This window comes from Patagioenas fasciata, chromosome 5 (assembly GCF_037038585.1).
Source record: "Patagioenas fasciata isolate bPatFas1 chromosome 5, bPatFas1.hap1, whole genome shotgun sequence".
In the NCBI taxonomy this organism is placed as follows: Eukaryota; Metazoa; Chordata; class Aves; order Columbiformes; family Columbidae; genus Patagioenas; species Patagioenas fasciata.
Window position 1 is genome coordinate 39,424,055 of NC_092524.1, and position 24,723 is coordinate 39,448,777.

General features: G+C 38.8%; 1 protein-coding gene across 3 annotated transcripts in view; it reads right to left on the bottom strand.

The window, feature by feature from the left end:
* STXBP6 (syntaxin binding protein 6) overlaps window positions 1-24,723 on the bottom strand; it is a 128,425-nt gene that overhangs the window by 79,650 nt on the left and 24,052 nt on the right. For all 3 annotated transcript variants that reach the window (XR_011739372.1, XM_065839817.2, XM_065839815.2), the window contains exon 2: window positions 10,727-10,912. Coding sequence is in view for 2 of the 3 variants with exons in the window: in XM_065839817.2 (XP_065695889.1) it covers window positions 10,727-10,880 (154 nt within the window). In the remaining variant the exon portion in view is untranslated. The remainder of the gene's footprint in view (window positions 1-10,726; window positions 10,913-24,723) is intronic.

Sequence of the window (24,723 nt, forward strand, 5' to 3'; positions counted from 1 at the left end):
AAAGTTTTTCAGAAACCCTTACATTACTTCAGATTTTTAAATACCTTTTATAAAACAGAATTGGACACATTATCATTAACAGTAAGTGATATTTAAACTTCTAAAACTCATTTTGAGGAGCATGGAATTAAAAATATCAGAAATACCTAACAAAGGCAGAACATGTTCTGAAAAAGAAGGGAGAAGGGGCTTAGTTAAGAACTGTATTCAGTATCAGAATCACAGAATCATTCAGGTTGGAAGGGACCTTTAAAGTTCATCTAGTCCTTTTAGCAGGGAGAGCTTCTATAGCTATGTCAGTGACAAAAGCAAGACTAGCGAAAATGTGCCCCCCCTACTCGGAGACCTGGTTACTCAGGATATGGAGGAGGCTGAGGTATTCAATGACATTTTTCCCCTCCTCAGTCTTTACCAGCAAGTGCTGCAGCCACACGATCCAAATCACAGAAGGCAAAGGCAGGGACTGAGAAAATGAAGAACCGCCCAGTGTACAAGAAAATCCGGTTTGAGACCATCTAAAGAACCTGAAGGTGCACAAGTCTATGGGACTTGATGAGATGCATCTATGGGTCCTGAGGGAACTGGTGGATGAAGTCGCAAAGCCCATCATATTTGAGATGTCGTGGCAGTCCGGTGAAGTTCACGCTGATTGGAAAAGGGGGAAACATAGCTCCAATTTTTAAAAAGTTAAAAAAAGACAAGCCAGGGAACTACAGGCCAGCTGGTCTCACTTCTGTGTCAAGCAAGATCATGGACCAGATGCTCCCAGAAACTATGTTAAGGCACATGGAAAACAAGGAGATGATTTGTGATAGTCAACACAGCTTCACTAAGGCCAAATCATGCCTGACAAATTCTATGATGGGGTTACAGTGTTGGTGCATAAGGGAAGAACAACTGACATCATCTACCTAGACTCGTGCAAATCATTTGACACTGTCCCACATGGCATCCTTGTTTCTAAATTGAAGAGACATGGATTCAACTGATGGACAACTCAGTGGCTAAGGAATTGGTTGGATGGTTGCACTCAAAGAGTTGTGGTCAATGGCTCAATGTCCAAGTGAAGAGCAGTGATGAGTGGTGCTCCTCAGGGGTTGGTACTAGGACTGGCACTGTTCAATATCTTTGTCAGAGACATGCACAGTGGGATGGAGTGCACCCTTGGCAAGTTTGCTGATGATACCAAGCTGCGTGGTGTGGTCAACACACTGAAGGGAAGGGATGGCATCCAGAGGGACCCTGATGGTCTTGAGAGGTGGGCCCATGCGAATCTCACTAAGTTCAACAAGGGCAAGGTCCTGCATGGTGATTGGGGAAAACCCAAGCACAAATACAGGCTAGGCGGAAAATGGATCAAGAGCAGCCCTGAGGAGAAGGACTTGGAGATGTTGGTTGATAGGAAGCTCAACATGACCTGGCAATGTGCACTTGCAGACCAGAAAGCAAATCGTATCCTGGGCTGCATAAAAAGAAGTGTTGACAGCAGGTTGAGAGAGACAATTCTCCCCCTCTACTCTGCTCTCTTGAGACCCCACCTGGAGTAGTGCATGTATCTCTGGGACCCCCAACATAAGAGGGACATGGACCTGTTGGAGCAAGTCTGGAGGAGGCCCACAAAGATGATCAGAAGGCTGGAGCAGCCCTCCTATGATGACAGCCTAAGAGCTGGAGTTGTTCAGCCTGGGGAAGAGAAGGCTCCAGGGAGACCTTATAGGAGCCTTCCCATACGTAAAGGGGACCCAACAAGAAAGCTGAAGAGGGAACTTTTACAAGGGCATGTAGTGATAGGACAAGGGGTAGTGGCTTTAAACTGAAAGAGTAGATTTAAATCAGATACTAGGAAGAAATTCCTCACCATGAGGATGGTGAGACACTGGAACAGGCAGCCCAAAGAAGCTGTGTATGCCCCATTCCTGGAAATGTTCAAGGCCAGGTTGGATGGGGCTTTGGGCAACCTGGTCTAGTGGAAGGTGTCCATGCCCATGGCAGGGAGTTCAACTAGATGATCTTTAAAGGTCTGTTCCAACACAAACCATTCTGTGACTCTATGATCTTCAACTAGATCAGGTTGCTTAGAGCTCCATCCAACCTGACCTTGAATGTTTCCAGGGATGAGGCATTTACCACCTCTCCAGGCAACCTGTTCCAGTGTAAGTTGATGAAGGCAGTTACAGTTTGACAATTTCATACAAGCACTGCACCCAAAACATCAACACTGTGGCAAATTCACTGAGCTGCAATACAACAGGGAAGCTGTTTTTGAGATGGGCATTATCCTTATCTGTGCTGTCAGTCTCCCAAGCCACAACATGAGAGACATCTGAGCACACAGTCAGTCACAGTCAACCAGCATTACTGGAAACAACTGCTTTTACAGTTTATACAAGCAGCCCTGGGGCTGGAAGCTAAGAGCAGATGAAAGCTTCACACACATGTATACATTTAATATATGCTTACTTAGACATGCACAGTACACTACATGAATGTAGCCATGCTAAGCAACAGTACCAGTATTCTCCTTTACCCTACTTCATGGTCAATCCAGAGCAGTGAATTTAGGTTGCTGAACTCACAGCAAGAGGAGCCAGACATTTATTTGCCCTACAGGTATCTGAATGATTAAACTTTCAACTTAAAGAAACCATTACCGACATGAAACAGTGATGGTTACAAACATTACTCTTGGAGGAGGTGGAAGGAAGAGAAGCCTGTTTATTTTTTTTCCAAGCTCTGGTTTATGAAAAGGAAAAAAAGGAGCAAATATATGCCCAGTTAGAGGCTTATGGTAGAGAAGACAAAGTCTGAAACATCTCTTGAAATTTATTTATTTATTATTTCTCTTAGAACAGAAAATGACAAGGTTGTAATGGACCTTAGTTCACTCCACAGAAAGATTAATGATAATGTGCCTCTACATATGTAAACTTCTATTTCCTTGTTTTTAATAACAAATAATAATACTAAATAATAATTTTAAATAATTTAAAAAGTTTTAACCAAAAGCTTTTGATTATTTTTTTAGGCAGCTGTTTTGAAAGGAGAAGTAAAGGCAGAGTAAATGTAAGAGAATTCCTTCAAACTCCTATGATGGTTAAACAAGGTTAAAAGAAAGCCTAGTAAGAACAAGTTCGGGGTGCTGAATTTGCTTCAATCCTGTGGTTTTTAGAAAGGATTTGAACTCCACGCAGAGTAACTTCTGAAGCAATGTTAGTAAGGGGAAAAAAATTTATCCACACATGAAAGGCCATAATCAGTCTTGTGTATTTTCTGCTGTAAACATGTTTTCCAATTGAGAATTTATGTTATGCAAAAATTGCCTTTACATTAGTAATCCTTACAGTCGGCAAGCATGGGAGGTTTTTTGCATAGCATTTAATGAAATTTTTCAATTCAATATCATCACTGGAAATAACCTTGATAAGCAATAAATATGAGCACCAGCCTAAAATACACTCAGTGGTAAAGAAAATAATCTGCCATGTACACAATCCCAAGAAGGCATTATCTCTTTCAGAAGTAGAACAGATAAGCATTGGAATGATCAAATAAAGCAAAGTGGTGGAATGAAACTATTCCACTCTCCAAACATTGAGAGTTTCAAGGCAAAAAAAAACCATATCAAAAAGGACACAGTTCTTGACTCTTTTCAATGTTTGCCACAGTTTCCTGATTCACTTTAAGAAATTCTCACATATACCCTTAAACGTCACTGCAGAGCTTACATATTTCAGAAGGTTTCCTGGAAAGATTCTTCAGTGAATGAAGTATTTCCCCAGGTAAGAAAAGCTGATTTTTCAAGATTGAACCATGGCTAGAAGGACAAAAATTAAGTATTCCAATGTCTTCCACAAGCTCCACTTATCAACTAAGTATCACACAGACAGTGTGCTGTACACACCCAGAAAATTGCTTCACAGATTTTCTAATCTAAAAACATAAAACGAAAAAAAAAAAAAGGAAAAGTGGAAACAAGATATAGCATATATGAAATAGCATATAAAGGCTCACAACACTTGTGTGTATTCACTTTCTGGTAGTAAAACAATTACTGTGTGAAGACTGAGTAAAAATAGAAGGATTTAGTATGATCACATTTCACGCAGGTATATGCCCACACATGTATATCAAAGTATATCGAAAGGCATCTAGCAGAAGAATGTGGAACAACAAAAAAAAAGCTACTCTAAAATAAAAATAATGTAATAATGTATTAAAAAAATAATCTCTTTAGAAGTAAACCCAAACGATCTCTGAGAGCATCCTTAACCTAATGGCAAAACCAGTCACCTTTAATGCCATTCCTGACACACTTCCATAGCTTCTTCGTAAAAGTCTTCAGTGACACACTATGTAACTTTCCGTAATTACCTACATCAGCGTGGGCACTAGAAAGGCAGAGGCATGAGTCCACAGTAGTCCAGCAATAAACACGAAGTTGCCATTAAACTGGAAGCTACCTACACGTGTGGAAACCACAGAATGCTGTATCAGTTTAACTCCACCCACACTAGCAGATTGTATCACTTTTACTTCATCAACATGCAAGCAAAAACTACTCAAAACCTGTGCAGTGCTGGAAGCAAAATCAGCCACTGACTCTGCACAAAGTTTTAGAGGGATCAGTAGCAAAAAATATGAAGTCTGTCATGTGTCTGTACGCTGACATTAAAAAAAAGCCAAGGAAGAAGGAATAGTACATTAATTTTCTACATTGCGGAGTCCTGTCTATTAAATTCTGGAATAGATTCTCCATTGGACATCAGAAAGTTATCAGGTATTTTCAGATAAAATGCAAAAGTGTTAAGCAGAGAATTGTTGAGGCAACCACCCTTTTTACACTGATGGTTAGTACTCACGGAACTTATCCAAGACGTAACAATACCTAACATCAGTCTTCTCTGAGGAACAGAATTTAAGTCTTTACTTTAAAGTCACCGTCTGCAACAGGTAGCCCTTGTGTTAAATCTGGATACCAGAGATACTTCCACTGACTGCACATACCAACCTGTACCCAGGTACCTCACTGTGCTGTGCCAGCCTGGGTCCATGAGGCTATAGACGGTTACTACAGCTGGTGCGCAGCTGTCTTCAAATGTCTGTTCGGGTCAGAGTTTGCAGAAGACTGGACCACCATTTGGCATGCATGTTTTTCTGGGCTGACTGAATTTCTCATGTCAATCATGTTTTATTTTGCTTAAATAATGAAACATTCCATAGAGAGTCTGACATGTAAGTGGGTCAGACTCAAAAGGAATACCCTACGTCTGACCATGAACACTGTAGTATTCTCATTTCTCATTCCTTTATACAGATTTAAACAGCAGGGAAACGCACCTCTCCCCCAGCAAACAAACCAACCAGCCACAAAAAGACCCACAAACACAAAAAATCCCACATAGAATACCTCAATACACCTTATGGGGAGGCAGTTACAGCATTCCCTGGAAAGTCAGTGGAAAATCAAGTTTATTTTGGTTTCGCATATCCTGAGAAGTAACCACAAGAGTCTTATACACTACGAGCTCCTGAAAATTGGATGGTGGTGTTTTTGTTTTTTCAATGAGAAAATACAGAAAATAAATTGGAAGATTGTATCTTCAGTACAGTAGCAAAACTCAAATGGAAAATGAAAGCACATTAGTAGAAAACAGAATTATTTTGATATGAAGCTCCTTCTCACTACTTTGTGATTTTTGGTTAAGCTACCATGCTGATAACTCAATTCCACTTAACCTGCCTTTGAACTCCCCATGAAATCATGGCAAATTTCTGGCAGCTACAGGAATAAGAGATATAGGTCATTCGTGGGTAATATTCTATTCCATGTGCAGCCACCATGGGACAAACAACAAATTCATATTTGGAACAACAACTTCACAGGACCATTTGCTATAGGGGCAAAAAACAGGATACAAAGCTTGTGTTGATAGTGCAACCAAGTGGTGTGGTTAGATATGTGGTGAAGTAAGTATGCTGTAAGAGCACAGGATATTCACAGAAATATTTAAGCTAATAAGGTCTCTCTGTATACTTTGAAACAGAAGTTAAAACAAAACCAAAAACCTTCTGGGGTAACCACAAACAGCATTCTAATCTATTTCATGCTCATCTTTTGAAGAAGTGTGTGACATGGTCAATAAGGTTAAAAGAGGAAGAAAAATGCACACACTGCCTCTGCATGTATATCTTATTTTTGTATATTATTTCTTATGATTTCTTTGCCTTTTCTTTTGCTTTTCTAGCACTATTCTTAAGAGATTGTACTTTTGCATAAAAGCCATCCAAAAAAATTCCTGAACTGACAATACGTTAATCTAATTTGGACATTGCAAAGAAAGAACACTGTAAAACTTGTAACCACATAAGAAAAAGTTCCACTCCCAGTTTAAAACTACTTTAGCTTTACAGTCAAATCCCAAGCTTTCTAGCAGCAAGACTAGAAAGAGCAGCACAGTTAAACTGAATGCATTATGACGCACAGGAATTCGGGTTCAAAAGGAACCATCTGGTTCATTCAGTTCACTGCAACTGCAATAGATTTTTAGTCTTGAAAGGTGAACACCACATCCACATGTACAAACTGAACCACTTCCAATTCACTACAACAAATGAAAAACCTTTTTAAAAATCAGAAGTTACTTAAAAAACATAATGATAGGGTGTCAAAGGAAATAACACACACAGAACTACATGAGCAAGCAGGAGAGATCACCACTGTCCCGTACTTCTGAAATGACCTTTTAAGTATTTATACTTAATTCAGAATTCTAAATAAGGCTACGAACTATTTTAAACAACTATGTTTCAATTATATAAGACAATGGTGACAAAATTAAAATGTAGATCTGATCCAATAACTGTCACTAGGTCTGGTATTGCGGAGGAGGTGCTAAATATCCACTTTCAGCTCTGAATTTCTTGTATTTTCGCTGTGTCAAATCCTCTTCTAACTTTAAAAAAAAAAAAAACACCACACAACCAAAACTCCCAGCTTTCATCTTCTCTGTTCTGCCTACAGCTACCCCACCTCTGTGTTTCCCATCTGTCTACTCCTTTCTTGCTGTGCAAGTAAATAACTCCCAAAAGATCTCTCTTGGCTCTGCTTGCCAGTCTACCTTGGCCAGCCCCACCGCACTAGCAGGTCAGAAGATTGCAGGTAACTCAGCTGCCCAGTTGCCACCAGTCCAGCAAGCAGTCTTGCTAGAGCTTTCTTACATTAACCTGTCACCAGTTTCAGATGACAGGCTTTAGGTACACCTTTTCAGAGCATTAATGAGTATATCCTTCTAACCAATTCAATATTTAGTATTGTCAAATAAAATAACCCAGTACATACTTCAAATACAAATTTTAAGGAAGAATCTCCCTTACACTCCTATCTTGTTCTTATTCAAAAATTGATTCTGTTAATGCTTCACTATCCCAACTCTTTGAGGCCTAAGGGCTCAGTGTATCTATCCATGCTTACAAACATGCAGATAAACAACAATTACAATATAATGTATTTTCAATTCAACACAGAAAGGAAAACATTTAACTCTCATTATAACAATTGGTGCAATTTGTCAGTTACCAACTGAGCAGTAAATAAAAGTCACTGTCGCAATGGCTGATGTTTAATTTTCTGTATCCTATCTTGAACAAAACTCAACTAGGCAGGATATTTTATAAACCCAAATATATATATAAGTCCCTTAACAAGTCAGATTCTATGTGTATTCTTTCAACTGACAAATTCAGTTCTAAACAGTAAACTATCAAATTCCTTTTAGCAAAGGTCAAATTGAATTAGTCCAAAGAATTTAAGAACACAAATACACTCTAGTCACTATGTTTACCTAATACATATCAAACCTGGGGAAAGAAAGACAAGAGTCAAAGGCTGATAAAGGTGTTTTCAATAGAGATGTTGTAACACTCAGCATTAAAGCTTGTGTTGCTTGAAATGGGAACTAAAATCCAGAGGTAGCCACCATTGTGTCTCATGGATTGTACCAAATCAGAGAAAAATGGAAGGTCACCAAGTATATTCTGTTATCCAAGATATAGTTAAGCTCAGATCATTTGGGGACACAGTAGAACTGCCATCTCCACATCAATTGTCCTTACTAAAGGAAAAAATTAACTTCTAACACAGCCTCTTGTTGCAACGAAAACCATTATTGCTACACAGCCATCAAGAATAGCAAAAAATAGTTTACACCTGTGACAGTCTCCTTTAACCACAGTGGCAGAAACAGTTGTTCCCTACCCCTTAGTCTTCTGCCATTGATTACTCCCAACTAAATAACTAATTGCACATGACCCTATTGAATTACATCATCTTTCTGATCAGATTGTTTGGAACTCTGTGTTGGCCTCAGACATGAATATAACCAGATAGTCCCTGCCCTAGTTGCTTGTTGTTTACTGAAATTACCAATCATACTGTAAGTTCCATAAAACAGAGTATAAACATATAATAAAACCAGTCTCGTATCCCTGCAAAACCCCATTAACAGCAAACCATGCATGAGGGTTCTTCCAATAAGATTATGCAGCTTTTCGGTGCCCACCGTACAGTAATTTTATTTAGATCCTCAATGCTTCTCCTTGTCATCAAGAAACTCTGCCGAAGTCAGGACATCTGCTGTTTCTTCCTTACTCATAATGTTATTCTGTTGAATGATCTTAGATACATCTAATGTTTTTCTGCAATCTCTTAAAATACATGTTGGTTGGTACACATCAACATGGAGGTGGGGGAGCTGAAGGAAGGCTAGGTTCCCCAGAATGCTAATAAAAATAAATAAAATCAATCTACTGAATAGAGTTAGCCCATAGAAAATTTTAAGCACAAATCACATCTTTAACCTTTCCTCATAAACATGGGTATAAAACAGCTTGGTATTCCAAAACTTACTACACAGCCCTAGAATAGGATTGTTCTGTAAAATGAGATGACTTGGGGGAAAAAAAAAAAAACAAAACAGACTCTTGAAAAAAACTGACTGCAAAGGAAGAGGAGTTTAGATCTGCTTCAAAAGGTTAGTGATTTGAACACTTCTTCAAGAGATGCGAGACTTAGATCCAGTTTCCTCTACAACTTGAGAGGATTAAAACCTGTAACCCTTAGATGCAAAAAGAGTATCCCAACCACAAGTGAATCGTTTTTTAAGCCCTTCCTGGAAGCTCTGTCTCTGGGGACAATGACAAGCAGAATGCTCAGCTGCAAATAAGAAGTCACCTGTTTTGTCTCATGGTCCTCATTATGTGTGTGCAGATACTCTGCAGTTTATACCTTAATATAAGTATTTGCACATATGCATATAAATAACATCTCATTCAATAACATTCAATAAATGTAAATTTTGCAGGCATGTATGTGACGTCTTATACCAGCAGTAGAGTCACTGGTGTTTACTTCCTATGTTTTGAAAGTTTCAACATGGTTTTCAATGAAAAACAAAAACAAAAACAACAACTGAAAGTTCATGAAACAGTATCTTCCGTTTAGGCAAAAAAATAACTGTGGTCTTCTGAGATTCACAGAGCATTTCTTGCCCTGACCACTAGTTTTACTTCCAGTTAGATACACACACTCAAAGGGAGCAACTGATAATGCCTAAAAACCTGAGTAACTAAATGACCCTAGGATACCAAAGATATTCACACACACTCGGCTGACAGAAACAGACACAATAGGGATTTCTGCCTTTCTAGAGGACGGGCTGGAAACCTAAAACTCCACTGAACACCTACCTTCAGGCAACTGAATTCCACTGTAAGTTTGAAAACAGGTGTAAACTACAGGCAAATCAGGATCACAAACTGCTTTCCAACTGCCTTGAGACAGTCTTAGTCTTAATTAAGGTAAATTTCACTACAATAACAGAAAATATTAAAAAAAAAAGCCAGCAAAAAACCTACAATACCATAATTAAATACAAGTTACCCAATCAATGGCCTTCGTTTATACACTTCAAAAAGAAAATAATTGTACTTTCACTCTTATTAGAAAAAATAAAAATATAAAGCAAAATATTGTACAACTGCTACCTGCCCTGTTTCTGAAATAGACTCTCACAAGTTCTGGTTTGACCTTGGAGAAACTCAAATTAATTTCATCTGAACATATTAGCAGCAAATAGATCATTTCTCCCTGTTCCCCATAACCTCTCACAAAACAAGCCTTTACACATCCTTTTCTTATTCAATTCAAATATTTCCATCTTCATCCCTTTTAAAGGCAGGTGATTGACACACAGCACCAGTGTTCTTTTCAATGAACTGAAAATATTCTGGCTGAAGGTTGCATATCCAAGTACCCACTGAGCTGGTAAAACAGGCAAATAAGAAAAGAAAAAGAAGGCATATTTACTTCAAACAAAATATTTCAGTGAATTAAAAAGAAATATAAAGTTCATCCCTTCAAGAAAAATCTCAACCTCAATAAGCAAAGACTGTTACCAAATATTCTATCAGTTCATACTGTGCAGCTATGTTGTGAGAGAACATCTAATCTTTTTTAAAACAATGAAACCACCTGTTGAATTTATCATATGTTGTAAATATTAATAGCCTCGAGCATGTAGTTTCTCAAGATTTAAGATATGAGCATCATAATTCTCTTGTTACATTAAGATTCAAGTCAACCAGCTCTGTATGGCTATGGATAACATCTAATCAGTTAATCAAAGATAAACCAAACCAGATAACTGGATGTCAAAATCATTAATCTTACCTGACAAGCAGATGTATGTTAAATATTCACCCTGACCCCCAGTAGCTAGGAAAGGAATCTTTTTTTTTGTTCTTCTTTTCACTTGGACGGCTCCCAGCATCCTTTCATCATGTGGGGCAAAAATTTCTTTGCTGATTGCAGATTTGGCATTCATTGTAGATCACAAATATAGCAGGCTGCTGCTCTCTAAAAATAAAATAATAAATAATTTTTTAAAAATTAGAAACTTCTAAGTTATGTGACAGTCCAGTTAATTTACATGGGCATTAGTAGCTCTGACCTTGAAATAAGGTTTTTAATGATTCAAATAATTTAGAATATAATTTCATGCACTCACAGGCAGAATTTTTCAAGTATCTAAGAGTTTTCACTGAATTTGTTTTCCACGCTGCTTAAATTCTCTTAAACTAGCTTAGTTTATTTTGGGTAGAAGCTGTCCACACTAGCACATCATGACAATGCAAAAGCTTCTCAGAGGGACACCCTGTAACTTCAAGCCACATGAAAAGCTTAATTAATTCCCTCTCTGGTAACTGGAGGGAAACTCTACTGACCCACGTAGACAGGGGAAGCACTGCATGGGAATGGGGAAGGAACACCATGGTTCAGCTCAGCAGCATCTTGACTGTGCTGCCAGACAAGAAGTCACGTCTATAGAAGATACAGAAAGCTCTGCACTCAAGTAAGACTGTTCCTTCAGGAGCACAGCTCCTGGTGACAGCAACTGATTGAAGCAGCTCCTGCACTTCTCGCAGCTTTAGCACCCCATACCCTCAGCTCCTCTGCAATTACCAACTGGGCAACTGCGCAGAGTCAGAAACCATTGGGATTAATAACACAGACAAAACTGTACCTCCTCTTTTCTGCTACGTAATTTTGACCCACATCAGTTCCTCAATGTGTTTTGTGAGAAAACAGCACAGTCAACTTAGGACAGGCATTTGGACAGGAGGAAAAAAAAAAAAGCAGAGAACAGGGAGGGAGGAGGGAAGCTGCTTATTAAGGCGTGTCCAGCAAAAGAAAGCTCAAACTGACCACAATTTATAGAAGAGCCTAACTGAAGGGGCTGTACAACTCAGTTACAGAGAGATGTTAACAGGCCTTTTATGCAGACAGTACCCCAGTTATGAACTCCAATTAGTTCTGCACTGAATTCTGTTAGTAAGTATATAGGCCCCACCAGTAGAGACTGCCAAATGCCCCGTTTACTTGTTCAAATACAATGATGCTCCAATACACATACATTAAATTCCACATCTCTATATTATTAAGACTTTCATAAACCCACAGATTTTTTGGTTTTTTTTTTCTTACAATCTTATGTTCTTAATACAAGTAAGATCATGTTCAGGTCTCAACTACTGAAGCCAGAAATTCCGCCTGTGAGATCATTTGATATTAGTCACAATTGAACTATTTTAGAAAACAGATAAATTCCAGTCAAAATAGATTATGAAGCCAAAACAGTCATGGATCCATTATTTTTAGTGTGTATACTATCACCAAAGTACTTGTCTTAACACTTTCAGTCTCAACATTTTGTTGTACATATTTATGATATTCCATTATCTTAAAACAAACAAACAAACAAACAAACCAACCAACCAAACCAAACACTTCATTCATGGAGGTGTGAAAGAGCACAAATTAGTCCAAATCAAATTCACCACCTGTTTACTTTGGGGCGCAAATAGAATCCTTTGCCAAGATAAGCAGTAATAGTGTACCTCAGTTAACCGGTACAGAGGTATGCAAATTCTGACAAGTTTTAGCATTACATGCACCTTTACAAAAATTAATAGCATTTCAAGAATGGCCTCAAAGGAAAAATCCAGACCAATTTCAAAGGAAGAAAGAATGCACAGCTCCTGAAAATATGTGGTTTCGTAATTCTTCCCATGTAAGTTACCTATTCTTTAACAACAAATATATCAACAAAAAAAAGGAATCAAAAGTTTAAATTTACCTGTTAGTTACTTAGAAAAGGGTTTTTTTCTATTGATTTTCATTATACTTCAATTTTCTCCTGTGTTAAAAAATATTTGCAGTATATCTTATATTAGCATGTGAGCTGCTGGCACTTTGTGACTAGTTTTAGGGGTTTTTTTTGTTTTGGTTTTTCATGTTCGCTGGTTTTGTTTTGTTGTTGTGGTTTGTTTTTTGGTTTTTTCCTTATTCAAGGCCACTGTCAATGACTACGGGTTTAATCACAAAGACCTCCTTCCGCCTGAGGTCGAGACTATCTGATCTTTGCAAAAATAACTTCAGTCTCAGACCCTCACATGCTTAGACAATTTTCAATAAATAGCTTATTGGGAAAACACACAAAAATACTGTCAGGTAAAGATATACTTGAGTCACAGCCAACTGAAAGTGTTCTCTACCTTGCAATAATCTGATACTGTTAATTCTGCAACTGAGTTGTTGAATAGATGTTTTCAGATGTTTTCTTGAGGTTCACGCAGTGCAAAATAAAGTGTGATTTCAGAGATGTACTCAGTGATGTAAAAGCTTCCAGGATTAAGATATAAGGTTTCCCTACCAATAACTGGTTGAGGCAAAAAGTGTTAATGGTTTATAGCTTCAAAACCTTCACATAGTACTTCAAGATTTACTTAAATGACATTGCAAGCAATAGGTTTCACTGTATATAGCTGCATTTGATAAGACCCTACTGAAAAAGAGACACGCCAAAAGAAGAGATACTATCCAAATCCTATTTCACAAATTTCCCAAACCATTTTGTTTCATATGTGCACTGAAACTTAAAGCATGAAACTAGAATGTCTGCCACATAGACAAGAAGACAAAATAAATGCAAAACCTAGGAGATTTAATTAATATACCTTTCTATGTATACGCACATCTGTCTCTTCATGCAAATGCTTTTATGCACAGCCATATGAATCCAACTTTAAATAAAGCCTAGCTCGATACAATATTGCAAGACATACCAAATCTCCTGTTTCAGTAGAGACACAGAAGACACTTAATGCTTTCTTTGCCTCAGACTTTAACAAGTAAAACCAGTTGTACTCTAGGTACACAGTCACCTGAGCCAGAAGACAGGGCTGGGGAGCAAAATGAAGCTACAATAATCCAATCCAAAACGGTTAGTGACCTGCTACACCACTTAGACACACACAAGTCTGTGGGGCCAGATGGGATCTACCCAAGGGTTCTGAGGGATCGTGTTCACCAAGCCACTTTGAATTACTTATCAGCAGTCCTGGCTAACCAAGGAGGTCGCAGTTGACTGAAGGTTAACAGATGTGACACCAATCTACAAAAAGGGCCAGAAGGAGGATCCAGGAAATTACAGGACTGTCAGTCTGACCTCAGTGCCAGGGAAGTTTATGTACCAGATCATCCTGAGTGCCATCACATGGCAGGCATAGGACAATGAGGTGATCAGGCCCAGTCAACATGGGTTTATGAAAGGCAAGTCCTGCTTGACTATTCTGATCTTCTTTCCCTCAGTGAATGAGGGAAAGGCTGTGGATGTTGGCTACCTAGACTTTAGTAAAGCCTTTGACACTGTTTCCCACAGCATTCTCCTGGAGAAACTGGCTGCTCATGGCTTGTATGAGCATACTCATCGCTGGGTTTTGTGTAGATGGCTGGGCCCAAAGAGTCACAGTAAAATCCAGTTGGCAGCCTGTCATGAGTGATATTCCCCACAGCTCAGTATTGGGACCAGTTTAATATCATTATTAATGATCTGGATGAGGGGATCCAGGGTGCCATCAGTAAGTTTACAGATGACACCAGGTTGGATGGGAGTGTTGATCTGCTGGAGGGTAGGAAGACCATACAGAGGGATCTGGACCAGATGGATTGTTGGGCTGAGGCCAACTGTATGAGGTTCAACAAGGCCAAGTGCCAGGTCCTGCGCTTGGGTCATAACAACCCCAGGCAATGCTACAGGTTCAGGGAAGAGTGGCTGGAAAGCTGTCCCACAGAAAAGGACCTGAGGCTGTTGGTCAACAGCTGGATGAATATAAGCTAGTAGTGTGCCCAGTTAACTGAAAATGCTAATAGCATCCTGGCTTGTATCAAGAATAGTGTGGGCAGCAGGACTAGGGCAATGATAGTCCCACTGTCCTCCACACTGGGGAGGCCACACCTTGAATCCTGTGCTCAGTTTTGGATCCCTCACAACAAGAAAGAAGCTGGTGAGGGACCTGGAGCACAAGTCTGATGAGTAGCAGCTGAGGGAACTGGGGCTGTTTAGCTTGCAGAAAAGGAGGCTGAGGGGAGACCTGATTGCTGTCTACAACTACCTGAAAGGAGGTTGTAGCATGGAGGGTGCTGGTCTCTTCTCCCAGGTAGCAAGCAATAGGATGAGAGGAAACAGTCTCAAGTTGGGCCAGGGGAGGCTTAGATTGGATATTAAGAAAAAATGTCTTCACTGAAAGGGTTGTCAGACATTGGAACAGGCTGCCCAGGGAAGTGGTGGAGTCACCATCCCTGGAGGTGTTTAAAAGATGCATAGATGACATTCTTAAGGAGTTGAGAGGTAGATCTGGCAGTGTTAGGTCTACAGTCGGACTTGATAATCTCAAATGTCTTCTCCAGCCAAAAACCGTTCTATGTCATGTCATGTCACAGAATAATCAAATACTGCAGCTTATTGCTGCATGTTATTGGCTTTGTGATTAAGCTGGTTGTACAGACATCCACCAGAATTTCTGTACACAGATTCTGCAGACACCAAATGTAACTAGAACCTCTGACTAAAGCATGCACTCACTGCCTAAGAGGTTGTGATCCTTTGTTCCAAATATTTAGTTTACAACAGCCACAGATCCCAGAATTAAGCAACTAATCTAATGCAGAGGACTTTATATGATTGCTGAATCTAATGTGGAAACCGACACTGTCCACAAACACCTATTTATTAAAAAAAATAAAATAACTAACTGTGTCTGTATGCAAAGAGACTTCTGAGATTCAGCTGTCAGTATAGTTCGGATGAAACTTTTTCACGGGTCAAAAATAATCAGCAGCTGTGTTTAAATAAGCTATCTTTTCCATGTTTATTGGTGGATCTACAGGAGTTAGACTTGATGATGCTTATAGGTCCCTTTCAAATTGAGATATTCTATGAAAAGCAAAGGTTGTATTAAAGTCTTAATTAAGTACTCTTCTTTTTCAAAAGCAGGCATAAATCTTTTTGTTAGTCTTACTAAAAATACAGAAGACTTGCTCAAGGAAGACAAGTCTCAATTTTTCCCATTCTCCAACAAAAACACATCTTTTCATAAAAAAAATGCTGGCAGTACATGCAAAACTTCATGTAGTACGTGCAGATTTCTTTACGCAGTAATGTTTGTTCTTGGTGCATGTTCCAGGACAAATTCAAACCATCAGCAGTTTCCATTCATGGCCCATGTGGACTCACAGACCGCGGAATGCAAACAGTTTCCCCCATGCTCAAATCTAAAATGCCTTAAAAGCTAAAACTTTTACTGGAGGATCTCTGAGCACAGTGAGACACCGCAGTGCTGTTCACAACATTTACCCCTCTGTGGCAAAAGGGATTTAAATGTTGCAGTAAATGTGAGTCTTTAAAGAGATCCCACATTTCCTGCCTCACCTGCTTGCTTTATGTACGTAATCACACACAAATTATTAGAATTATGCTTTTGGCTGAATGAAGAAAATTCCATTTTCCTCCAGCCATCACAGTGTTATTGAAGAGGATGTCAACATTTACACTGTGCTTCCAGTGCTCAACAGAAACACCTAGAGGGAAGATTCCTGTGCAAATTTCAACCAGTACCTGTAACAAACATACTGCCACTCTGCATCTCCTCAGATCTTTGCTCCAATGCTTCTCCATGATATTTCTATCAACAAACCTCCTCCGAGGAACAGGTGACCATTCCTCTATATGTGCATGTGAAGAGAGAGGAATTAAAGGTAATTTCTAAAGAATATATATTAAATAAAACCAAGATACTTAAGCTGATATGTTCACAGATCACACATATTCAGTAATAAAAAACCTGGACCATTTTCTGGCCAGCCAAAGTCTCAGACTGTTTTCAGGCAGACAGCCAGCAAGCGGCTGACTTATCTTTATATCCAGATGTTTTATAGGACCACGCAAGTGAGTGGAAAAAGGAGATTTACAGTATCTTTGTTGAGGTGTTGGTACACAGAAGGAACTGAGGAAACTAATCTTCAGCATGCAGAATTGAAATAGCAGTAAATTAAAAAGGAGAAATAAAATAACAAGCAAGAGAAGGAAGAGCAAGAACATGCTACGTCTTGCTATTTTCAATGATCTTTATTTTAATGACAAACAGGGATGGGCTCCCAGGACAGGCTAACCACTGAAATGTTGCCTGTAGTGTGAAATCATCTAAGCAGTCAGCTGTTGCTGGGCTGCACTGGTAGCTCCAGCAAGCACTCAAATCCAGTTTTAATGAAGCCTCCGTCCCAACAGAGGACATCTACTTTGGGAAATCATTATAAAACACCATTATTAAAAGCCCAGCTTCTGCTGTTGTGGTAATTGTCTGTTATTTACTCCTTAGAAGTGTTGAGACTACATATTTGATCATTATCATTCATCAAAATTCTGTGTTTGTTATCTCAAGCAAACAGCTAGTACAACTTTGGAGGAGAACATAATTGCTGAACCAAGGCAAACGTATAACAGTTTGTGTTGTTTCACATTTAATTTATGCGCACCTCATGCATTTGTGCTGGCAGAAACTATTCATGTCCCCATGCACTTTGCTTCCTTATGACAGCACAAGTGCTTATGTGGTAGTGCAGTGAACTAAACAAAAGAATTAATCCAGGTTTAATCCATTAAAAAAAAAAAAAAAAGTTAAATAGTGAGTAGTTTAGTTTTTACCCATATCAGCTCCCTGAGGCAGTTCACCATGCAGCTGTGTGCCAGCACATGGGACGGAAGGGCAAGGGTGGGATTAGGGCTGCCTTGGCCACCAGCAGCATTAGTTTACAAGGATCATGAAAGTGCAGTTTAAATATAGGGAAAACAAGAGCTGTGTAAAAGTAGTAAACCATCTGTTGGCAGTGTCCTGATATTTTCTAGCAGTTAACTAAATAGTTTTCTTTCTGGCAAATAACACAAGCTGAACACATTTCTGACATGCTTCATACTCCTTTCCAGGAATCCTGAGACTGTTATAAGTATTACTCATTTCAAAATGGGTGAGCATAATAAAGCCTGCAAAACTGTGAAGAGTCCTGCAGACTGAAGAAACTAAGAAAAACTGGTCTATTCCAGTGTTTTGTTCACCTTAGGAATCATTAAAAATGCCATCCATGGCTTTTATCCCCCCCACACTATATTTTATTGCTTAGCTCTGCACTCGTGACAGAATTCAGGTAAAAACAAACAAACAAAACCCACCAAACAACCACCCCCCCCCCCCAAAAAAAAAACAAAACAAAACAACCAAAATCACCACACACACCCCAATAAAAACACCACCCACAACACTGAAAATTCATCTTGTATGTTTGAAGACTCTTTTTTAATTAATAGCTTGTTGTTCAGTCACACAGAAATCTGAGAAAAGTTAGAAGGGAACTACTGTCTTCTTTCTTGACGCTTTCACAGTAATCTGCAATCAGGGATCAGTGGTAGAAGTACTCTATTTAAACAACTAGTAAATTTCCATTAAACATGGAGATGGTGGGAAGAAATCATCTTCTCAAGTAATAGCCTGTTAGGAAAGATATATTCTTCTTTTAAAGTAAAAATGAAGATACTCCTTCCCCATCTGCACTCATTTCAGGAACAATGTAATGACTTCTTAAAGATACGAAAACTTTCATCAGGTTTATGAATCTGGATAAGCCAATAAGTTTTAGATTAAAATCTCTAACAGATCAGTCTGGTATGAATCAATATATGGGATACTTGTAAAACACATAATAACATTTTACAGTTCTACACTAAATTCTGAGATCAACAGTGTAAGAGCACAGTAAGGGATGAAACAGGGGAACCTAGACAGCAAAACAAACCAAAAACATCCTTCTCTAGTTCTATTACATGTTTTTACCTTTTTCCAAAAGAGAAATAGTGGAATACCTTTCTCTTAAAGTTTTGACTTCAAACAATTGCCTATATTTTGGACACCTGAACTGAGACGATACAACATGGAGGAATGAGAAGGTGGACCAAACACTGGCACTTAAGCTTGTATAAGAGACAACCTATGCAAGAAGGGGTACGGGACAGGATGATACAACACAAACCCCCTGCAATATTTATTTAATAAAGTTAGGAGTGATTCTACGCTTCTTGCACTCAGAACTTACATTTATAGCCCTTAGGCATCTACCCATTTCATGTATAAAGTACGATAGCTGTTTAAAAAACAAAAATACAATGTACATCTTCCATTAGACTGATCCCAGAAGACACCAGCATCATCAATGTATCAGATATCCTTCTGATTTCACTTCCACTCGCAACTTCATTGTGAATAATTTACATTTTCTAAACAGCAGGCACAGCTATGGACCCTGAAATAACACTCTCTCAATATATCTTCACAGGCTTACCCAAGGATAGTTATAACATCAAAACTACACTGAATTTAGAAATATGTATTTTGAAATGGACTAAGAATTTCCATCTCCCCCATAAAATTAAAAAGTATAAAAGTTGACAACATCCACAGCAATAAATTCTCTGCAACAATTCTGTACCAAAATCAACTTAATACATCCCACATCTAGTGCTGAGCTGTAAACATTAGAGATATAATTTTGTTTGTAATATCAATCTTCAAACTGTTTATTGCCAGAAGCCATCTAAAAAAATACAAAAAGGTATTTTACATGGCAACACCCTTAGATAAAATGCCATCTAACTGAAGGAACAAGCACAGTGCAACAGGAAGATACAGGCTGCACCTTTAACTAAGATGGCTGAACACAACATTAAGAGAAAACAACTGACAGTCACACATCCCTGGCTCTGGTGTGCAGCCTAGAAAAGGAATCCATGTAGATACATACATGTTTATTGCAAGTGTAATTTTTTTTTCCAGCATTAACACCCTCATGAAAATTCTCCACGTGCAAAACCAAACCACCAAACCACAAGAGTAGTGACCCATACAATTGCTCAAGGACAGAAATATCCACTTACAGGTAAAAAAACCATTAAAATAAACCAAAAACAAAAACCCCCAAACAACAAACAAAAAACCCAAAACAAACAAAAAAACAACACAAAAAAAACCCCACAAAACAAACCACATCAACCAAACAGAAACAACAACAACAACAACAACACAGAATCATATAATCATAGAATAGTTTGGGTTGGAAGGGACCTTCAAAGCTTATCTTGTCCAACCCCCCTGCAGTGAGCAGGGACATCTTCAACTAGATCAGGTTGCTCAGAGCTCTGTCCAGCCTGGCTGTGAATGCCTCTGGGAATGGGGCATCTACCACCTCTCTGGGCAATGTGGGCCAGTGTTTCACCACTCATTGTAAAAAATTTCTTCCTCACGTTTAACCTGAATCTCATCTCTTCTAGTTTAAAACCCTTACCCCTTGTCCTATCATAACACACCGTTCTAAATGTCTGTCCCCATCCTTCTTATAGGCTCCTTTTGAGTACTGAAATGCCACAATAAGGTCTCCCCACAGCTTTCTCTTCTCCAGGCTGAACAACCCCAACTCTCTCAGCCTATCAACCTAGTCCTGTCCTCAGCCAGAAGAAGCTTTTCAGCACCAGTTTGTGCAACTGTGTGATGCTACCAAATAAAGTGGTCAACATCTCTCATCTCACAGTTTTTTGCAGATTCATCAGAGCACTAATCCCATACTAAATTTGCAGCTGCAGTTCATTAGTATCAACACAGTGAGACTGGTGGGAATACTTTTGACAATAATCTACAGTTCACTGAGTTAATTCATTATTGAAACTTTAACCTCACCTCTACAGATGTCTTTATAAACAAGCCTAAAAATGAGATTCTTAATCTTGATTATTCTTGAATCCTAAACTGGTATCTCAAAGACAATGATGTGATGTGGCCTGTTACACTGAACCTGTAGACTACCCTCCACAGATTCCATGCGGGGTTTTTGTGGATTTTTTTGTTTGGTTTTGGGTTTTTGTTGTTGTTGTTTCCTTGGCGTTTTTTTGGTTGGTTGTTTTTTTGGTTTTTTTTTTTTTTTTCTTTTCTTTCTTTACTCAATAGGACATGTAACTTCTACTCATCCTAACACCATGCTTTATTCAATACTATTAAACAATTTGTCCCATCAAGTAGTCTAACAATCATTGTAAGTAGTTCAAAGCAATTAGGTCCAGTTAGCAAATAACTGCAGATTACACCTCCAGAAAACTGGACAAGTGTATCTTACATTAGACCAAGTGATCTATTTGCTATAGGCTTTACCTCTCATATATTCTACAGACATACAAGACCAATGCAAAACAAAAAATGAAAGGTATCAGTAGCATTATTTCCAAACTTGTAATTCCTGAAAACCACCCAGCTACAAAATCAACTACATCAGAAGAAAAAGCTTAATTTAATAATGAGTGATCCAAATCAAACTTCACTTTTTATTTCACACTGTCAGTATGTAAAGAAACTTGGTTTCAAGAACCTGATACTTGCCCTTTCATTAGACTGAACCATTACAACAATTCACTTTAAATATGTTCATTTCATAGTGGCTAACAAGATTTAGCAAAGAAGCTTTAGAACTTACACAGGTGGCTTAAATTCACAATACACATTTACAACTTCCACTACCTAAGGATATGCTTGCATGTTTAAGTTAACTTATAATACATATAATTACAGAAGAATTTATATAAAGACTTGTTAAGACAAACAACGTACTCACAACCTTTGAGAAAATGATATTAAGGCTCATTTCTGTGCCTGGTTCATCCACATTGAAAACAGCACTTACGTAACATTAAGTGCATAATACAGAAAAAGCTCACTACATCAGCCTTAACATTCAATCCAGACAGTAAGCAGTAGCTACCTTGTACACAGTTACAAGGAAGATCTAGGTGAAACAAACATATGGTTCTCAAAACAGTATCTGTAGAGTGAAGAAGCTTACAGAAGAGAGCAATCCCAGCTTCCTCCAGTGAAGAAAGGTAGGGAGACAGAACATTCGTTGAAATACCAGTAAAAAATTAAGCGAGAACAATAACCCCAAGTGTAAGAGGCCCTTGATTTAGAAGCTCTTGGAAGGCAGCACAGTTATGAAAAGGTAAAACTTGTTTCTTCAATCCATGTAACATCACCATCTTCTAGCGGGAGAGCAGAGACATCCCACAATCTACCAAAAGAAGAAACAAACTGAGTATGATAAAAAAGGGGGGGAAGTCCCATTTCTCAAAGTGCTATGATGATATCAAAAAAGGAATAAATAAACCGCACTAGGAGTATATCTCTCCTCATTTTGTTCAGCCTCCACAGCTCTCCCCTCATGCACTGAGGAAGCAGTTTTATCTCAGAACCACAGAAGGCAACTTGGTCAAGCATGACTGACCATCTTGGCTCTTACTCCTTACCTTTTTGTCCTCCATGTGTCCGGAAACAGGTTCCCCTGACAAAACCCAAGAGCCTGCTATGTCTTGTTCCAACAAAATGGGGGAGCAGGGTGGGAATACAGAGTAGATATTCTGTGTTTCACATCACTTACTCTGCTGCCTTCACAGTGTCTCTCAGCTGTGATCCTCTGCACACCCTACCAGCACCTCACTGGCAACTTACGTTCTGTAGACACTAATGTTTGCCTGCTGGACCAAGCACATGTTGGTGGCAGAGACTTAGCCCCAACAATGAAAAAGGATGGTATGAATACCAGTTAAGAAGGGTGGATCTTTAAAACTCATCCAATGTAGATAAGGAAGATCAAATGGCTTGTTGCAGCCCTGCATATATGGTCAAGTATATGCATGGGGTAGCCATAATACGCTTTGGTCTGTGCTTCTTAATTGCATTTTAAAATGAGAAGACTTTCTATAAAATACTCAAGCAACTCTAGTTTTGTCAGACAGAGAACATGTCTCAATTCCTGCAATCGGCATTTATCCTCAGTTTATTCTGCGAGCAAGAGGTAAAACAGCTAATGCTGGTGACAGCTCATGGAGTAAGCCTGTTTAAGTTATTACATTATTTGGTTTCATAAGTAGTAATTGGCTGAGAAGTGGAGAACTTCACTGAGTGAAAAGGTAAACCCATTGTTTCAAGGCCATTGACTTCAAATGGATTCTACCCCAAAATGTCTCTTTTGTGCAAGGAAAAGAAGTGTCGCCACTTCCTTACTTTTCATCCAAATATACGAATATGAAAGCAATTTTTTTCTTCTTCTTTTACCTGACCCCTGGGCTGAGGCAGCGTGAAGAGGTACAATTTTCCCATCCAAGTGGAATCATACATGCTGAGAGCCAAGGAAAGAAGGCTTCTCCAAAAGACTTGAGCAAAACACAGCAGTTGCAAAAGATTCCTGCCCAGCCAGGACAGAGAGACATTTAATTCTTCTCTGGAAATGGATATGAAATGGGGATGTGGAAAAAGGCAGCACCACCCCGACAAGGTTTCAGATACCTGAAAGAATACCTGGAAAAAAATTGTTCCCTCTCCAACACTGAACTGAACTTATAAAATGTCAAGCTTTGACTTTAAGAGATAAAAAATTGTTTTAGTTTTTGAACCTGCAGAGTCTAAATAAAACTAAGGTATTGCTTCAGAAGCTGAATTGCTTGTTTCTTTTACTGCAGAAACCTGTGTGCTAGTGGAGGCCAAGATTCCACTCAGAAGCACTGAAGGTAGTTAAGGTGCAGTGAAATCCAGACTTGGCCTTTACCAATCTGGACTACAGCTATGCCAGGGGCTGCCTAGACAGGGAGATGACTCAAAGGCATGGGAAGCAGTTCAGTGATAGACTCTCGTGCTCTAACGGTCTTGTCAAGTACAAAAGTCAATTGTTCATGCTACAACCGTCTTAGGATAAGCCTTCTTCCTCAATTTATGCACAGTTATCGTCAAGTCATATTAATATAAGTAAAAGAAACTTTGAAAATTAAAACTCTCACAGAAAATCAGATCCTAAGAGGAAATAAGACCATAGGAGGCCTATCACTGGCCTCCTGGAGGCTGGAGTACAGGATTCCACTGCTCAAAGAGACTGCCAGACAGAGAAACTTTATGTGGAAATATATGCAAGAGACCCAGAGACAGGGCCACTGACCACCATGGTAACAAACGATGTCAGGAAGCACATGGGATCCAGCGGATGAGGTACAAACAAATTAGATTCTTTTACAGGACTGATACTGGGTAAGTTTCCATAGAAATCAAAGGAACATCAGAAAGTAAAGCTCAAGTGCCAAGTGATTATGCTAACCCAATTACATATGGTTCAGCCAACAAAATAGTTGCTGTTCTCACCTTATGAACTACAGCATCAAATGTGGAGAATACAGTTAACAATATCCTTGCTAGACAGTAAAAAAACTACTAAACCTCCTACAAAAGTGAGAAAGAATGGGCTGAAGTATTGAAAGAGTCACCTCAATTCCTTCTTGTAAATAAGTCATACCTCGACTATACTAATACTTCACAAATAAAACCTCAGAAAATTGAGTGTAGAAGAAAACAGATTTATTTTCAACCACCATTTACTCATGCTACAATATTGCTTTTCAAATAGTTTGTGTTTAAAATCTGATTTTCTTTGAAACATTTCTGTATCACTTTTTGCTAGCCACTCAGTTTTTCCCTCCATGGTGGTATTTACCCACATATAAATTCAGGTCAAAACCAAACTGACAACAACATGCTGTTCCTCACCACTCTTGCCATATTGTTCATTCCCTCTCACTGCATTGAGGTTCTTACTTTTACTAGTACAGAAAATTTTGTTCAAGTCCCTTCAGTGTGGTTAATGGGGAAGGAAAGAAAACTGCTCTCCTGGAATAGAGTTCCTAGTATCATGAAGGCTCAAAAGTA